The sequence below is a fragment of the Grammomys surdaster genome, unplaced genomic scaffold (assembly GCF_004785775.1).
Source record: "Grammomys surdaster isolate TR1022 unplaced genomic scaffold, NIH_TR_1.0 67, whole genome shotgun sequence".
NCBI lineage: Eukaryota > Metazoa > Chordata > Mammalia > Rodentia > Muridae > Grammomys > Grammomys surdaster.
Genome location: NW_021604569.1, coordinates 12,514,178 through 12,531,499, shown reverse-complemented (window position 1 = coordinate 12,531,499; position 17,322 = coordinate 12,514,178). Strand labels below are relative to the sequence as shown.

Below are 17,322 nucleotides of genomic sequence, written 5' to 3'. Positions count from 1 at the left end.
AGATTTGCGCAAATATATGTGACTGATTACAGTGTCAATTTTGAGCCAATATATGTGTAATGAAAATGTAGGATTCTCTCAGCCTGTTCCCGCTTCCCTTTCTCACTAACCTGCATCCGCATCTGTCTTTCTATCCCCACCTAATCTAGTGTAGTTTCCACTCCACATGAGATGAGCTCTGCCTTCCTGGCCATTTGCCCTAAGCTCTCAGTAGAATGCACTCATTTCCTGAAATTTAAATCACTAGCTAGCAGTTTCCTACCCCGTTTCCCGCCACTTGCTTCCACTTCCCTTGTCAGCCACTTCACACCAAACCGCAACTCAAACCCTCTAGAAAGTGAATCCACATCCCTTGGCGCCTAGACTCTGGGGTCTCCGCTCCTTGTTGTAGCAATTAATCTTGGCCCCAGTGCCTCCCCGCCCCATCCTCCTCGTATCCGGTGCTGTTCTAGGAGGAGCCTAAACGTCAGTCCTGCTGAAGGGGATTGTGGAGCGTAAACAAGATTAACTCTCTAGCCCCCAGCAGTGCTGATTTGCGGGGCAGCCTGCCAGTACAGTCACTGCGAGCCCTCGCGTGCGTGCAGGGCCCTGCGTGGAGAGCGGGGGATGGGGCAGCCTTCTGCCTCCGTGCTGTCTCTGGATCCCGCTCCTTGTCTGAGTGTGGTGGAGGGCCACAGCCTAGCCAGCTGCTTCTCAAAATCTGGGGTGGACAGAGGCGACTGCCCCTAGCTGTGGCCTGCATCCATCGGCTCTCCCTTCCTCCCTGCTTATCCCTCCGCCCATCGAGCTGCAGCAGCTCCCTCCAGCCCTCACTGTCCACCACTCCGTCCACGGTTGCCAGCCCCTTTACCAGCTATGGGGGACCTACCCGGGATCGTGCGCCTTTCCATCGCGCTGCGCATCCAGCCCAACGACGGCCCTGTTTTCTTCAAGGTGGATGGGCAGCGCTTCGGCCAGAACCGCACCATCAAGCTGCTCACCGGCTCCTCCTACAAGGTGGAGGTGAAGATTAAGCCCACAACACTGCAGGTCGAGTGAGTGTGGGGCGTGCCGGCTGGTGGCAGGGCAATAATATCCCGGGTATGAGAGGAGCATGGAGGCTCCAGGACATCCCTAGTCTCCACTGGGCCCTTCTAGACTCTCGCATGCTCAGCAGGACCTGGGGTGAGGGCAAGAGGTGAATGTCCTGCCCCTAAGCTACTCCTCCCCTCCTCCCCTCGCCCCCTCCCCCGCCTTAAGCTTGTAGTTTTACATTCCTGGTTCCTTCCAGCCATCTCAGTAAGTCCCTTTAAATCTGCGACAAGAATCTAGGATTTGTGGGCTTTTGTTGCTGTTACTGTATTTTGGGGTTTGCTTTGTTTTGATTTCTTGTAGAGAACCGCAGGTATACAGGGTGGGGCAGATGGTAGAAAGACATGGAGAGTTTCAGCAAAGAGAGGCTGAGGAATGAGTAATCTCAGTGGACAGATGGTCACTGGGTTCCCTGAAGGATGCTCTTCAGTTCTCCTTTCCAGGGTTAATGACAGCTGAGGCATCAGGCCAAAATTAGAGGGCACTGCCTGTGCTGGGCCCACCTTTATGGTTTTCCATACGCTGTGCCTTTTCTTTCCTTCCTGTCTGAATTTTTCGGTCAGCTTAGTACTGATCTCTGTGGTAGTTAACATCTGCACAAGAGGACTGTAAAACAACATGGTGGCAGTTAGAAAAGAGATCACATATGGGCCTTACTTTCTTTTCCTGTGGCTATGATAAAATACTCTGACAAAAATCAATTTACTGAAGAAAGATTTTGTTTGCCTCAGATTTGATGTTACAGTCCATCAAGTGAAAGTCAGGGCAGCTGCAGCTTGAAGCAGTTTGTCATATTACATCCATAGTCAAGCACAGAGAGTAGTGAACTGAGGCATGTATGCATATGAGCCCTCATCTGCTCCCTCCTTTCCATTCTGCCCAGAGCACAGCTCACTTTTAGATGGGTCGTCCAACCATGAGTAAACAAAATTTTTAAAAAACTCCCACACAGATATGACCACAGGCCAACCTGGGGAGGCAGTTCTCTTTGAGAATCCCTTCCCAGGTGATTCTACATTGTATCAAGTTAACACTTGAAACTAACTGTTGCAGGGTCAGGTCTTCTCTTCACCTTTCACCCAAGTACTGTGTGAAGTCTAGCCTATAAGAAAGATTAAAACAATATTTACGATCCCTAACATTTGCTGAGGGAAGAAAAGGCTTTGAAATAATCAGATACTTTTAGTTAGTTTGAATTGAGTAAACTTATTTTATTTAGCCCGGACATACAAAGATCTGTAGCCACACTTGGATGGTTTCTGGTGTTCCCCCAAACCTCCACCTCCCTGCTCCCTGTACCCATTGTCCTCACAGTCCCTAACTGTCCTTGCACTGTGTCCAGGCTGTCCCCTCTCTTCTACCCTGTCGAATGTTGCCCTCACTTGCACATGTTATTTTCCCTTTCTTTGGAGGTAGCTTACTAGATGATAAGCTAATCTGAAAGCAGATTTGGTGCTGGTAAACTTTTCTCTGAATTACATTTCCTTGTGGTAAGGATTTCTCCAGTGCCCTAATCCAGTGACTCCCAAATTGAGTTTCTATCAGAGTTAGCTGAAGAGCTTGTTGAACTAGTCAATTTGGGCTCACCAAAGTTTCCAGTTGGAAATTTCCAGGGTGAACCCTAAATGTTTATATTCTGATAGATTTTCAATTGATGTTTGGGACTTTGCATTGATAATATTTATCTTCATATGAAGGGATGACTCCACTGAGAATTTCTAGAATGAAGTAAACCTAAAGGAAAATCTTCAATTGTTGGAACAAAGATTAAAAAAAATAATAAAAACCTGTTTTTTAGGTCAGAGGTCTTTGAAACTATCCACATACATGCATCACCAAGATTTGTCAGTGCCAAATTACATCCCAGCCTAGTGGGGTGCTGGTTTCTGGAGGGTGGGGTGGGTAGGTAGAATTTTAATTCCATAGATTATTTCAATGAGTAAAGATATCTTATACATGAGAATACTAAAGATAGTCTAGGGAGGGGAAGTGATTGATCTATGGTCATGTTACTGTTTAGCTGGGCAACTGTAACCTCCTGAACTTTCTGAAGTTTCTGTATGTCTTCTTTAGTCAAACCTTATAGGTTTTCTCTCCAAGATTTTGATTTAGAATAGAACAGGATGTCTAAGATAATCCCTACTATCTATGCGCAACTCAAGTCCATTGCAGGAACATTTCCATTGGTGGTGTTCTTGTCCCACTGGAGCTGAAGTGTAAGGAGCCTGATGGAGAAAGAGTTGTCTACACCGGCATATATGATACAGAAGGTGTAGCCCCGACCAAAAGTGGAGAGCGACAACCCATCCAGATCACCATGCCGGTGAGTCCAAGCTGGGGGTGTAGAGATGTGTTTTCAGAACAAAGAGAAACTACAGGGGAAAAAATCACTACCTCTTTAGGATCAAGCAAAGATGCACTGGAGCCAGTTACTATGGAGATAGGGTTCAGTTTCCCACATGGACCTGTGGAGAGAGACAGTAATATTTACTGATGCTCTTTTGCATGAAAAGACTGACCTTCCAGACATTAAGGATGCCAGATAAATGGTACTGGAAGAGATAGTAGTTACATTGCCATTTTCTCTGTTGGGATCTACACAAGGACTTTTTAAATAATTCATTCTTAAAAGATTGTGATTCTACATGGCTCACAGTCCTTTGTTGTGAAGAAGGCTCTCTAAATGACATTTTGAATCTTAATACACTCTCACATGAGGAACCAAAAAGTGACTGCCATTATAAACAATAAGTATCTAATGCTGACCATATTGAATGCATCCAACCCTCTGTGCCTATGGGGATTGATTCCAAGACCGCTCATAGATGCCAGAATCCACAGATTAGATCCCTCATATATGATAGTACAGTATAAGGTAGGCATGCCCCCATACACTTCAAATAATTTTTGGGTTATGGTTATTGTGTAAATATTTTTGTATTGTACTTTTTTAGGGAATGATGATAAAGAAGTCAATACACATTCAACACACACACACACACACACGATTTTCTGAGTGTTTTCAGAAGGTTGGCTTACCCATGGATGCAGAGCCTATTAACCTAGAGTGGTGTGTATATTATTCGAAAATATTTATCACCAAGCACTATTGACATCAAAGAGATTAAAGGATAAAGTTGACAAACAGAGTTAAGGGTATGTGCATGCTCTATTGATGATGTAGTAATCTTGCCAAAATATAAGGAAAGGGAAGATCACCTAATGGACTACTGTAGAAAACAAAGGCAATCTTTTCCTTCTGAAAGAACAACCTTGAATTGCTTGCTGTCCTTTTTTATAGAGGAGTTCACAGACTTTCCCAAATACCCACATAAGAAAAGTTTCCTCTAATGATTACTTAAAATTTCAGATCTAGGTCCCATATGCAGTGTTTTGTCTTTTTTTTAATTTTATTTTAATGATGGGTACATTGGGACCGATGAAACTGACATACCTACAGAAAATCCACCCTATTAAGGATGGTCTGTATTATCCCCTTCCAGAAACATTGATCTGAGAACTAATCCAACCCGCCTGGAAAACCTCAAGGCCTCTCAGTATCTGATATATTTAAACCAGCTATGATGTAAGGAAAGAATTTAGGAACCTATCATTTTGAGTGCAATATTTGAACTCCTTTTGTAAGGAATCCTGTTTTCCTCCAGAGAGTCAACAGAGTAAAATATAAGATGCAGAAAATACCAATTTCTTTAAAAGACAACTGTTGTCATTATTTTAGTCTGTGTTCTTAGAAAGATGCTTACTTTGTATTTGGATACAATGTATATACTGTGCATCATCTCTGCATAGTTTCCTATGTACATATACATCCAAAGATGTAAATATGGACCATCATTTTGAAGTCTATTATGTGAGTGTATCAATATCTCCAATTACTTATTGGTGGTTTCCATTTCTTACTACTTTAAGTTTTACTCAGTTGTAAAATCTTATTGTTTACTCGAGGTAGATTTCCAGAAGGAATATGCATGCTAGAGGATTTTATAAACACTGGCATCTAGGAATGCAAGGAGAATCTGCATAGATGGCTGATTGTCTTGCCACCCAGAAAATCAGTCTGAGTTCAATCCCCAGAGCTTGTGTGGAAGAAAAGAATCCATACTTAAAGAACCCATACTTAGGCTATACCATGGCACATGTAACCTCATACCAAGACACAAGCAATAAATGGAAGGTTACTTAACAATAATAACAACAAATAAATATAATTAAAAACACTTTTAAATGTTTTAACCCTCATAGACTATTTTAACTTCCATGTGTTGAATTACTGTTGGCTTGAAATATTTGCAATTTGCACTTCCTTTATGTAATATATATATGCAGTTTTTATCTCTATTTCAACCTGAGTGTCCTACTGATTTTAATAAATCTTTAAGTCATTTTTACTGTATTTTGAGAGTGTTTATCATTTGTATTAACTTTGGTTACAATGTAAATTTGATTTATTAACATAGCCCAACATAGTTTTCTTTACTTCTGTGAATTTTATAGTTACTGTCAATCCAGAATTGAAAATCTTTCCTAATTCTGAGATTAATTATGTATGTACATATATGCAACTACATTTATACATTTTGTTTGTTTGTTTGTTTGTTTGTTTGTTTGTTTTTCGAGACAGGGTTTCTCTGTGGAGCCCTGGCTGTCCTGGAACTCACTCTGTAGACCAGGCTGGCCTCGAACTCAGAGATCTGCCTGCCTCTGCCTCCCAAGTACTGGAATTAAAGGCATCCACCACCACCGCCCGGCCTATACATTTTCATTTGAATACTTACAGTTTCATTTGTTAAATTTCAGATGAAACAAATTCAAATTCTATTTCAGTTCACATCACTCTATTGGAGAATAATGTAGAAATTAATTATTAAAATAAGCTGACTTTAAATATTTTATTTTACTTAATATATTGGTATGTTCAATGTTATAAGATTACATTTAGAATGTTTATATTCATCACTTCTCAATCTTTTTGCTGAGATCTAATGTAGAATTTTTATATTACTAGTCTTTATTTATTTTCCTTATCAGCAAATATTTGAGAATCTTTTTGTATTTTGGATACTTGAGGAAGAGCAGTGAAAAAAAAAATATTCCTAACTTTATAGAGCTTCTAACCTCAAGCGGCAAAACCAGACTTTGTTTATGACTATCTGTAATGATGTGAACATCGTCTGTTATAAGCCAACCATGATGGAACACATCTACAGTCACTACACTCATGAGGCTGAGGCAGAGTTGTGAGTTCAAAGTCAAATTATGCTGCAGTGTCAGATCCTATCATAGCAACAAAAACAGCTGCTATTATAAAAATGTATAATAAAAACATATAGTCCCTTTGGAGGCTATGACAAGTGTTTTATTTTAGTTCTTGAAGAGAACCTAAGTTTGGTTCTTAGCTCCTGTTTCAACTGCTTATAATCCAAGGGACCTTTTCCAGAGCCCACAGGCACCTGCACATAAGCTCAGGTAGGCATAAATGCATACACATAAATAAAAATAAATAAATCTTGAAAGGAAGGAAGGAATCTTTCATAAAATACAGATTTAGCTATGCTACTACATGTGTCAACTCTGCCATTGTGTGTTGGCTCCTTTATTCGTGTATAAAACATTTTACTTTAAAATTCATTTATCTCTTTCTACACACATGCATAGCTGATTGTTTTCAGCTGTTGGCATTACATATACAGCTACAGTGTTCCATGGGATTCCCAAGCTCTGCCTAATGTTTTGCTGGAGAGTCTCTGCATCTGTTTCCATCAGATGCTCGGTGAAGCTTCTCTGATAACAATTGGCCTAGACACCAGTCTATGACTATAGCAGAATATCATTAGGAATCATTTCATTGACTTTTTTTTTCCATTCTTGTTTGGTTCTATCATGGGTCTTTGGGCCATCAAGACTCTGGCTCCTGACCATCCGGGCACTGTTAGTGATGAGCTCCCTTTGTTATGGCCTGAGTCTCAAGCAGGACTAGTCATTGGTTCTCCACTCCTACAATTTCTGCATCACCTTTACCCAGTCTATCTCATAGACAGATTGTAGGTCAAAGATTTTATGGCTGAGGTGGTGTCCCAGTCCCTCCACTGGAAACCTTACCTTGTTACAGGAGCTGGCTTGTCCAGCCTCTATATCCCCATTACTGGGAATCTCTAATGGCTGAGGAACACTCAAGAAGCATTCAACCTTAGCCATCAGGGAATGCAAGTAAAAATGACTCTGAGATTCCATACACCTGTCAGGCTGACTAAGTGAATACATGCCCTGGTTATCTTTCTGCATCTGGATTACCTCATTCAGGACGATATTTTCTGGTTGTATCCATTTGCCAGCAGATTTCAAGATCCTCATTGGTTTTAGCAGCTAAGAATTACTCCATTGTATAAATGCACCACATTTTCTTTACCCATGGTTTTGGTTGAGGAAAATCTAGGCTTTTTCCAGTTTCTGGAAATAAAGTTGCTATGAACATAGTTGAGCAAGTGTCTTTGTAGTATAGTGGAGCATCCTTTGGGTATATGCCCAGGAGTGGTATAGCTGGATCTTGAGATAGACTGATTCCCAATTTTCTGAGAAATTGCTATACTGATTTACAAAGTGGCTGTAAAAGTTTGCACCCCAACCAGCAATGGAGAAGTGTTCACTTTGTGCCACATCCTTACCAGCATGAGCTGTCCATTGTTTTGCTGATCTTAGCCATGCTGACAGATGTATGGAATCTCAGGATCATTTTGATTTCCAATCCCTGGTGGCTAAAGTTGAACATTTTTTTTTAAGTGCTTCTTAGTCATTAGATATTCCTCTGTTGAGAACTCTCTGATTAGGTCTGTATCCCATTTTTTAGTTGGATTATCTAATTTGTTGGCATCTAGTTTCTTGAGTTTTTTTTTATATAATTTGAATATTAGCCCTCTGTCAGATGTGGGGTTAGTAAAAATCTTTTCCCAATCTGTAGGTTGTTATATTGTCCTTTCAATTATATCCTTTTCCTTACAGAAGCATTTCAAGTTTCATAAGGTTTCATTTAATAATTGTTGATCTTAGTGCCCACACGATTGGTGTTCTGTTCAGAAAGTTGTCTCCTGTGCCCATTTGTTCAAGGTTATTTGTCACTTTCTCTTCTATCAGATTCAGTATATCTGGTATTCTGCTGAGATCTTTGATCCACTTGGACTTGCGTTTTGTGCAAGATGATAGATATGAATCTATTTGCATTCTTCTACATGCAGACATCCAGTTGACCAGCACCACTTGTTGAAGATGCTTTCTTTTTTCTGTTGTATATTTCTGGCTACTTTATGAAAATAGCAGGTATCCCTAGATGTGTGGATTTAATTCTGGATCTTTGATTCAATTCCATTGAACAACCTGCCAGTTTTTATGCCAATGTCATGAGAATTTTATTACTATTTCTCTGAATACAGTTTGAAATCATGACTGGGGATATCTCTAGAAGTTCTTTTATTTTACAGGATTGTTTTAGCCATCCTGCTCTTTTTGTTTTTCCATATGAAATTGAGTATTGTTCTTTGAAGGTCTGTAGAGAACTGTGTTGGAATTTTCATGGGAATTGCATTGAATCTGTAGATTGTTTTTGGTAAGATGGCCATTTTTACTATGATAATCCTACCTATCCATAAGCATGGGATACCTTTCTATCTTCTGATATCTTCTCCAATTTCATAATGTCTATTGTTTCTCTGTTTAGTTTTGTCTGGATAACCTTTCTAGTGGTAAGAGTGGGGTGTTGAAGTTTCCCACTAATGATATGAGGGGTTCAATCCATAATTAAAACTATAGTAATGTTTCTTTAACAAATGTGAGTGCCTTTGCATTTGAGGCATAGATGCCCAGAATTGAGACATTGTCTTGGTGGATTTTTCCTTTGATGAGTATAAAGTGTACTTCCCCATCTCTTCTGATTAATTTCAGTTGAAAGTTTATTTCATTAGATATTAGAATGGTTACACCATCTTGCTTCTTGGGCCTATTTGCTTGGAAAGCATTTTTTCCAGCTTTTTATCCTGAGGTAATGTCTATCTTTGGTGTTCAGGTGTGTTTCTTGTATGCAGCAAATGATGTATCCTTTCTGTTAGTCTATGTCTTTTTATTGGGGAATTGAGTCCATTCCTGTTGAGAGATATTAAGGACCAATGATTGCTAATTTCTGTTGTTTTGATGTTGTTGTTGTTGTTGGTGGTGGTGGTGTGTGTGTGTGTGTGTGTGTGTTACCTTTCATTCTTTTGGCTTTGCTGTTGTGGAATTATTTATTTCCTGTGTTTCCTTGGGTGTGGTTAACCTCCTTGGGTTGGAATTTTCCTTCTACTATTTTCCGTAAGGCTAGATTTGTGAATAGATATTGTTTAAATTTGGTTTGGTCATGGAATACCTTGTTTTCTCTGTCTATGGTAATTCAAAGTTTTTCTGGGTGTAGTGGTTGAGCTTGGCATCTGTCATCTTTTACAATCTCTGTTAAGAAGTCAGGTATAACTCTAATAGGTATACTTTATATGTTACTTGGCCTTTTTTGTTGCATCTGATAATATTCTTTCTTTGTATTGTACATTGAGTGTTTTGATTATTATGTGGTGGGGGAGTTTTCTGATCTAATTTATTTGGGGTTCTGTAACCTTCTTATACATTTATAGGCACCTCTTTCTTTAGGTTAGGGAAATTTTCTTCTTTGATTTTGTTGAAAATATTTTCTGGGGCTTTGAGTTGGGACTCTTCTTCTATTCCTATTTTTCTGAGATTTAGTCTTTTTCATTGTGTTCCAAATTTCCTTGATGTTTTGTCTCAGGAACTTTTTAGCTTTAACATTTATTTTTGACTGGCGAGTGTATTTATTCTATTATATCTCCAACCATATGATTCTTTCTTCCATCTCTTGTATTCTGTTAGTGATGCTTGTATCTGTAGTTCCTGTTTACTTAGCTAGATTTTCTACTTCCAGGATTCCCTCAGTTTGTGTTCCCTTCATTGCTTCTAGTTCAATGTTCAGATCTTCAACAGATTTCTTTACCTATTTTGTTTGTTTGTTTGGTTGGTTGGTTGGTTAGTTGGGTTTGGGGGCAAGGGTGTGGTTGTTGTTTTACTTTCCTTTGCTTGGATTGCCTGACATTCTTTAAAGAATTTAATGATTTCCTCCAATTTTTTATTTGCCTTTTCCTTGATTTCTTTAAGGTCTTTTTTTTTCATTTCTTTTTTAAGAATCTCTATTATCTTTATAAAGTTGGCTCTAAGGTTATTTTCTTGGACTTCAGCTGCATTAAAATATTCAGGATTTGCTGTCATAGGATACCTGGGCTCTGGTGGTGCCATATTACCCTGGATGTTGTTGATTGTGTTCTTACACAGGCATTTAGGAATCTGGGTTTGGGATGATTATAAGTCTAGGTGTTGATTTCTGAGTTTGTCTTTGTTGGATGGGTGTTTTGTTCCTTCATTTTTGTTTCCTCTTTGGTCTTCTGAGCCTTATGGCCCACATTCCTGATAGCCTGCTTGATCTCTGAACCACAAGAGTCTCTCTGATCAGGTTTGCGGCTTGACTTCTGGCAACTTGCTTAGTCTTTCATGTAGCTGAAGAGTCTCTGCTTTTCTAACTGGTGTGGCCTGCACCTGAGTAGCTGGAGACTGCCATAATTGGGGGTGTGGTTCACCCAAATGGCGGGCAGTGGTATAGAGGTAGGGGATTGGTAGAATAGGTCTTGAGGAATGGAGTCTAAGGAGTGGAGCTGGCAGGGGCTCAACTCATCTGTTCTTCTGAATGGTCTGGTCTGCATCTGAGCAGCTGAGTCTCAAAAGTTCAATTTTTTAACAGTATAATAGTTATATAGCTCCCTCTATAAACTTAGCTATGGTTAAAGATTCCCTTCTGCTTTACTGAGCATTTTCTTTTTTCTTTTTTTAACTAGAAATTCCAGCTTTGAATATTAGATACTCATAAATTTTCTAGACTGGAAGGGTTTTTTTGAGCATTTTCATTATGATGTTACAGAAAGATTTTTTTTTAATTTTGTATATTTTCAGAGTTTATCATTAGGTATTTTCATTTTTGTTTTGTTCATAATATATTACATAGCTTTTGTTCAATGTTAAAATAGCCTTGAATTCCAAGGCAAGCAGAAATTGGTTATGATATATTTTCTGTATGAGTAGCTAGACTCTGCTTATTAATATCTTAGTAATAATTTTTCTATCTATTTCTGGAAGTGATTGGTCTGGTCTTTTCCTGTAATATGTTTGTCTGGTCTCACTATCAGGAAAGTACTAGCTTCATAAAATAGTTTGGAAAGAGTTCACACATTTCTGGGAGAGTCCTTACAGATCTGATAATATATTGGGAAGAATTCATCAAAAGCTTTCTATTAAAATTCAGTTTTATCCAGCTGGTCACACTTATAGACTTTGCCTTTGAAGTAATTAATTTTACCAAGTTGTCGTATTTGCTTCAATAGAACAGTTCATTACAATTCTTAATTTTCATATTTTATTTTGATTTTTTTTCATTGTCTGTGAGGGGTGCTGGAGAGATCACTATTAAGAGCTCTTGCTCCCCTTCCAGAGGACCTGGGTTTGATTCCTGACACCCACTTTGAGTAACTTACAACTACCTGCATTTCCAGTTCAGGAAGATTAAGTGCTTCCTTCCAGCTTTCACACACTTACTTGCACAATCACACAAACAACACTCAACACACTCATGCACATTAATTAAAATAAAAATAAGTATTTTTAAAGGAAAGAATGACATAACTAATTCACTTCAGGTGCATATTTCTCAACACACACACACATTAAAAACAAAACAAGAAAACATGTCTCTTTCAAAACTTATTAATTACATAATAATGAACCCCAATGAGAACAACCTGGGAGAACTTCCAGGGAAAGTATTTGAAACAGTGGTTTTAATTATGTTCAAACAACAAGTCAAAGAAAACATGAATATCCTACAAGAGAGCAGAAACAAGTTGAAATAAGGAAATCAACACAAGGCAGGAAAGAGAATTCATAAAGGAGAATTAGAAAAAAGAGAAAGAATAAAAAGAAGGAAAGAAAGCTGAAACGATCCTGGTAATGAAAAACCTTGATAATCAAAGGAAGAAAGAAAGAAAGAAAGAAAGAAAGAAAGAAAGAAAGAAAGAAAGAAAGAAAGAGAAAGAAAAGAAGAACGAGAGAGAGAGAGAGAGAGAGAGAGAGAGAGAGAGAGAAGAGAAAGAAAAAGAAAAACTCATCAACATAATTGATTGTGTAGAGAACAGAAGATCGGGTTTGAAAACAAGGTGGAGGGACCAAATAGCTCATTAAAGCTAATAATAAGTTGTTAAAATATATTTTTGGAACAAAGCAGAGATTTGGAACACCACTAAAAGATGTAGCTTTAAGATTGTGTGCATCGACAAATAACAAGAACGCCATATGAAAGGATGGAGAATATTTTCAGTAGAAGCATAAAAGAAAAATTTCCAAACCTAGAGATAGAAATGCCCGTCCAGGTACAAGAGGTCAACAGAACACAAACTGGATAGGACCAGAAATGAAATTCCCATAGCTTTATAGTTAAAACTTTAAAACCACAAGAATAAAGAAGGAACATTGAAGGCTGAAAGAGAAAACGGTCAAGTGACTTATAAAGGCAGACTCATCAGAATAACCGCTGACTATTCAAAGAAACTTTTAAAGTGAGAAGTATCTGCATAGATCTCTTCCAATTTCTGAGGACCACAACTGTCAACTCAGACTATTACACTTAGGAAACATTATCTATTAAAGTTAAAGGACAAATTTTTTTTAAAAAAAAGAAAAATTTGTATAATGAAAACTGATAGAAGGAATCTATGATCATTAAGCTAGCTCTGCAAAGGACATGACAAGAAACACTTCATTCTGAGGAGAAGAATAAACACATTGTGGTGGTTTAAATGGAAATGTCCCCATAGACCCTTAGAGAATGGCACTATTAGAGAGCTGTGACCTTGTGGGAGTAGGTGTACCCTTGTTGGAGGAAATGTGTTACAAGCAGTGAGCTTTGAGGTTTCAGAAGCTCAAGCTAGCCCCAGTGTCACTCTCTCTTCCTGCCACCTGCTGATCCAGATAGAGAAATCTCAGCTACCTCTCCAGTATTGTGTCTGCCTGTATGCTGCCATGGCTAGTTGACATGATGATAATAGGCTAAACCTCTGAACTGTAGCCCAGCCCCAGTTAAACGCTCTCCTTTGTAAAAGTTGCCATGGCCGTGGTGTGTCTTCATAGAGATAGAAAACATAAGAGAGCCACTAAAGAGGACAAAAGACATAAATAAACAATAGGACACTTAATCAAAGAAATTTTGGAAAGTACCACCAATCAATAAAACAACAGGAATTAATAATACATATCTTTTAGCAGAGACTGAATATTAACAGTCTCAATTTTCCAATAAAAAGGTACAGAACAGCACACTGAAATAGAGAATAAGAGCCATCATTTTGCTGTCTCCAGAAATAATACACCCCACTGTCAGCAATAGACACCAGCTTAGAGTAAAAGTATAAAAGGGTATTCCAGACAAATAGCATCAGAAAAACAAATAGTCATGTCTGTGATAAAACAGACTTCACGAGAGAACAAGTCAAAAACAAATAATAAAGGTCACTTTATACTCATTAAAAGAGCAATACGCTAATAAGAAAGTATGTTAGTTCTAAAATATACTCAACAAACACAGGTGCACCCCACTTGATAAAACAAATACCACTTAGATATAAAAATCACAGATTCACCTCAACATAGTGGCAGTGGGTAACTTCAAGACCTTTATTCTCATCAATAGACATATCATCTAGATTAGAAAGAGCAATTGGAGTTAAATGGCATCATAAATCAAACGTACCTAGCAGACATTTACAGAACATTCCACCTAAACAATAAATAACTCACACACACTTTTCAGCAGCCTATGGAGTTTTGTTCTAAATTGACCACATGTTTGGAGAATTGGAATTGCATCCTATATCTTATTTGACCACAATGGAATAAAGCTATATAGCACAAGTAACAGAAACTATAGAAAGTATATAAAGTCACAGAAACATAACTACACACTGCTGCTAATTGTGACAGAAATAATAAAAGAAGAAGCTTTTAAAATCCCTAGGATTTAATGAAAATTAAAACACAGCAAGCCAAAATATATGGGACACAATAAAAGCAATCCTAAAATAAACAATTCCAGTACTAAATCTAAGCAATCTCAAGTCAGTGACTTAATGATATACCTGCAGCATTGGGAAAATAAAAACCTTCAAACATGTCTCACTTTATGCCTTGATTACTTTTTTATCACATAGTTCCTCAAACAAGGTTACTCCTCCTCCAACAAGGCCACACCTCCTAACTGTTCCCCAAAAGTTCTATCAACTGGGAACCAAGTATTCAAACATATGAGCCTATGGGGGCCATTCTCATTCAAACCAGCACACTATGCATCTCAGGCTCATGGGTTTTTCCGCTGGAGTCTCCCTTATTTAGCCCTTCCTAAAAGAACGGAGAAATGGAGATTCTGTCTCCATGAATCCCCCTAAGGCCTCTTTGTTGACCTATGTCTGTGGTAATTCCGAGGGATAAGGCAGAGAAGATATTGAAGTAATTACAAGGCTAATATGTGATGGAGAAACGTGGACTTACATATGTACAAGTGATATAATATATTTATTATAATTATAAACAGCTATAAATGTGTTCCTTATGCCATTTAGTCTAATGTTTTATAAGAGCTGTCACATTTATGTATATAAAAAATTTAGCCACCAATATGAGAGAAATAATACTAAGGTATAAAAATGAAAAAGTGAGCTTAATAATGAAAGTAGACAACTCATAGAGAAGAACTCAACTCTCCCATAAATATAGGACTACGATTTTACTTTCACTATTAGTAAAAATATAAATATATCAATGTCAAAGCTCAGCTATGAAATGGTAAGCAGTTTGTGTCTTGTACACCTACCAAATTCACCCATCCTAGTCGCTTTGTGTTAAACTGATTAGCATTTTCTGCAGACATAGTTTTCATCTGAGAACAGAAACATGTGATTTCATACCACACTTGCTGCTGCTGCTGCTATTGTTGCCGCTGTAGTTGTTGTCTCTAGACATTTGATAGAACGTCCAGTACAGTCAGTCCAGTGCTGTATAGTGTAGGTAGGAATTTATAGCTTTGGTTTCTAATCTCATAAGCAAAAATCTCATTCTCTCACCCCTTAGGATGACATTTGCTACAGACTTTTTGTCAGTACCCCTTAATAAGTTTGAAAAGCTTTCTATTTCTAGTTTGCTGAGGATAGAATCAACATCACATTGTCAAAGTTCTTGTATCTGTTGATATTAGTACAGTCACAATGAAGGAGATAAATGTTTCATGGAGCAAGTTTTGTTCCAAGCACCCACACTGAAGTACTGAGCTGCTTGTAACTACCTGTAACTCTAACTTCAGAGGAGCCAACTCCTTTATCTGGCCCATGGATAAAGCACATTCATATTCATCACACACCCACACACACACACACACAGAGAGAGAGAGAGAGAGAGAGAGAGAGAGAGAGAGAGAGAGAGAGAGGAGAGAGAGAGAGAGAAGAGAGAGAGAGGAAGAGAGAGAGAGGAAGAGAGAGAGAGGAAGAGGGAGAGAGCGAGAGAGAGGAAGAGGGAGAGAGAGGAAGAGAGAGAGAGAGAGAGAGAGAGAGAGAGAGAGAGAGAGAGAGAGAGAGGGGAGAGAGAGAGAGAAGAGAGAGAGAGAGAGAGAGAGATGTTAAAGACACAGAAAAGAGAAAAATGCATCAATTATCAATTTTGTCATGAAAATAATCACAGTGTGTACTCACATATGCAGAAATGGCTGTGATGTCACAATGCAGTGAATATCAGATCCATTATCACCTGAAACAGGTATCTCACACAAATCTATATACCCTTTTAACCCTTTCTTCTCTTAGAAAAACATTCTTGGTCTTGACATCCTTCTTATATATTTCTAAATTTAATATTTCAAAATATAGAAACAATACACAAATGTACATATAAGGTCATGGCATCTTCTATAGAAATCTTTGTTTATAATTTATTTATGAGACTGTGTTGTTAAGGTGATACAGAGTTATAAAACAAACAGAAATGTTCCCATCTCTGTCTGAAGGTATTTAAATAGAATTGGTATGTTTTCTTAATTATCTGAAATTATTAATGAATGAATGGATGATTTATCAAAGAGTTAGACCTATTTTCATCCTCTCCCTCCCTCTCTCTACCCCCTCCTCAGTGTGTTTGTGGTGTTTGTGTTCATGTGGATATGTATGCATGTACATGTGTGCATATCTATATGAAGACCAGAAGTTATCAGATGCTTGATCATTCTCCACCCTACTTTTTGAGATAGGGTCTCCACTAATCCTGAAGCTCACTATTTTTCCTAGGCTAGCTGGCCAGTGAGCTCAGGATTCCTGATTCCACCTTCACAGTACTGAACTTACAAATCTGTGCCCAACTTTTTACAAGAGAACTGGAGACCCAAACTTAGATCCTTGTTCTCGTACGGTAGACACTGTACCAGTGGTGCCATCCCAATTCAGATTTCTTGGTAGACAGGACTCTACTCAGAGGTTGTCTTTCTAGAGGAAATTTGTCCATCTTTTTTCTAATTTCTACTTCTATTAATTTTGTGCATGTGTGTGTGTGTGTGTGTGTGTGTGTGTGTGTGTGTAGGCATGCACACCATGATGTGCATGTGGAGGTCAGTTGACAACTTTAAAAACTTTGTGTAGTCACTTCTTTCCATCTACCCTTATGTGGGTTCCAGGAAGAAAAATTAAATTTTTAGGCTTGCATGCTAACTTCTTCTACTGACTAGGTGAGACTTCTAGAACTATATTGGCAACACAAACTCTACTTAATAGATAAAATGAAATAAAATAGAAAATAAAAAAGGGGACTCAAGTTGGATGGTAAAGAAAAAGGGTGGATCTAAGTGATGCTGTGAGAGGAATACGGTCAAGACATCCATGTCTACTGAAATGATTGCTATAAAGATGGCACAGCTTAAAGTCTATGCAACTTATAACCATGCCCTGTTTTGCTTTTTGTCCACAGCATTGGTAATTTTTATTCTTCTCATTCATTTGTTGAGAATTTATTAATTTTTCATAGTAGTTACGACAACACACACAAGGTCTGTGTAAACTTAAGCCAGACAAAAAT

The 17,322-nt window shown here is 38.3% G+C and overlaps 1 protein-coding gene across 1 annotated transcript in view; it reads left to right on the top strand.

Annotated features, from left to right (window-relative positions):
* The first annotated feature begins 485 nt into the window (after positions 1–485).
* Positions 486–17,322, top strand: part of Cnrip1 (cannabinoid receptor interacting protein 1) — a 30,047-nt gene continuing 13,210 nt past the window's right edge. The window contains exons 1-2 of the mRNA XM_028777786.1: positions 486–1,034; positions 3,244–3,394. Coding sequence (XP_028633619.1) covers positions 856–1,034; positions 3,244–3,394 — 330 coding nt within the window. The 5' untranslated portion in view covers positions 486–855. The remainder of the gene's footprint in view (positions 1,035–3,243; positions 3,395–17,322) is intronic.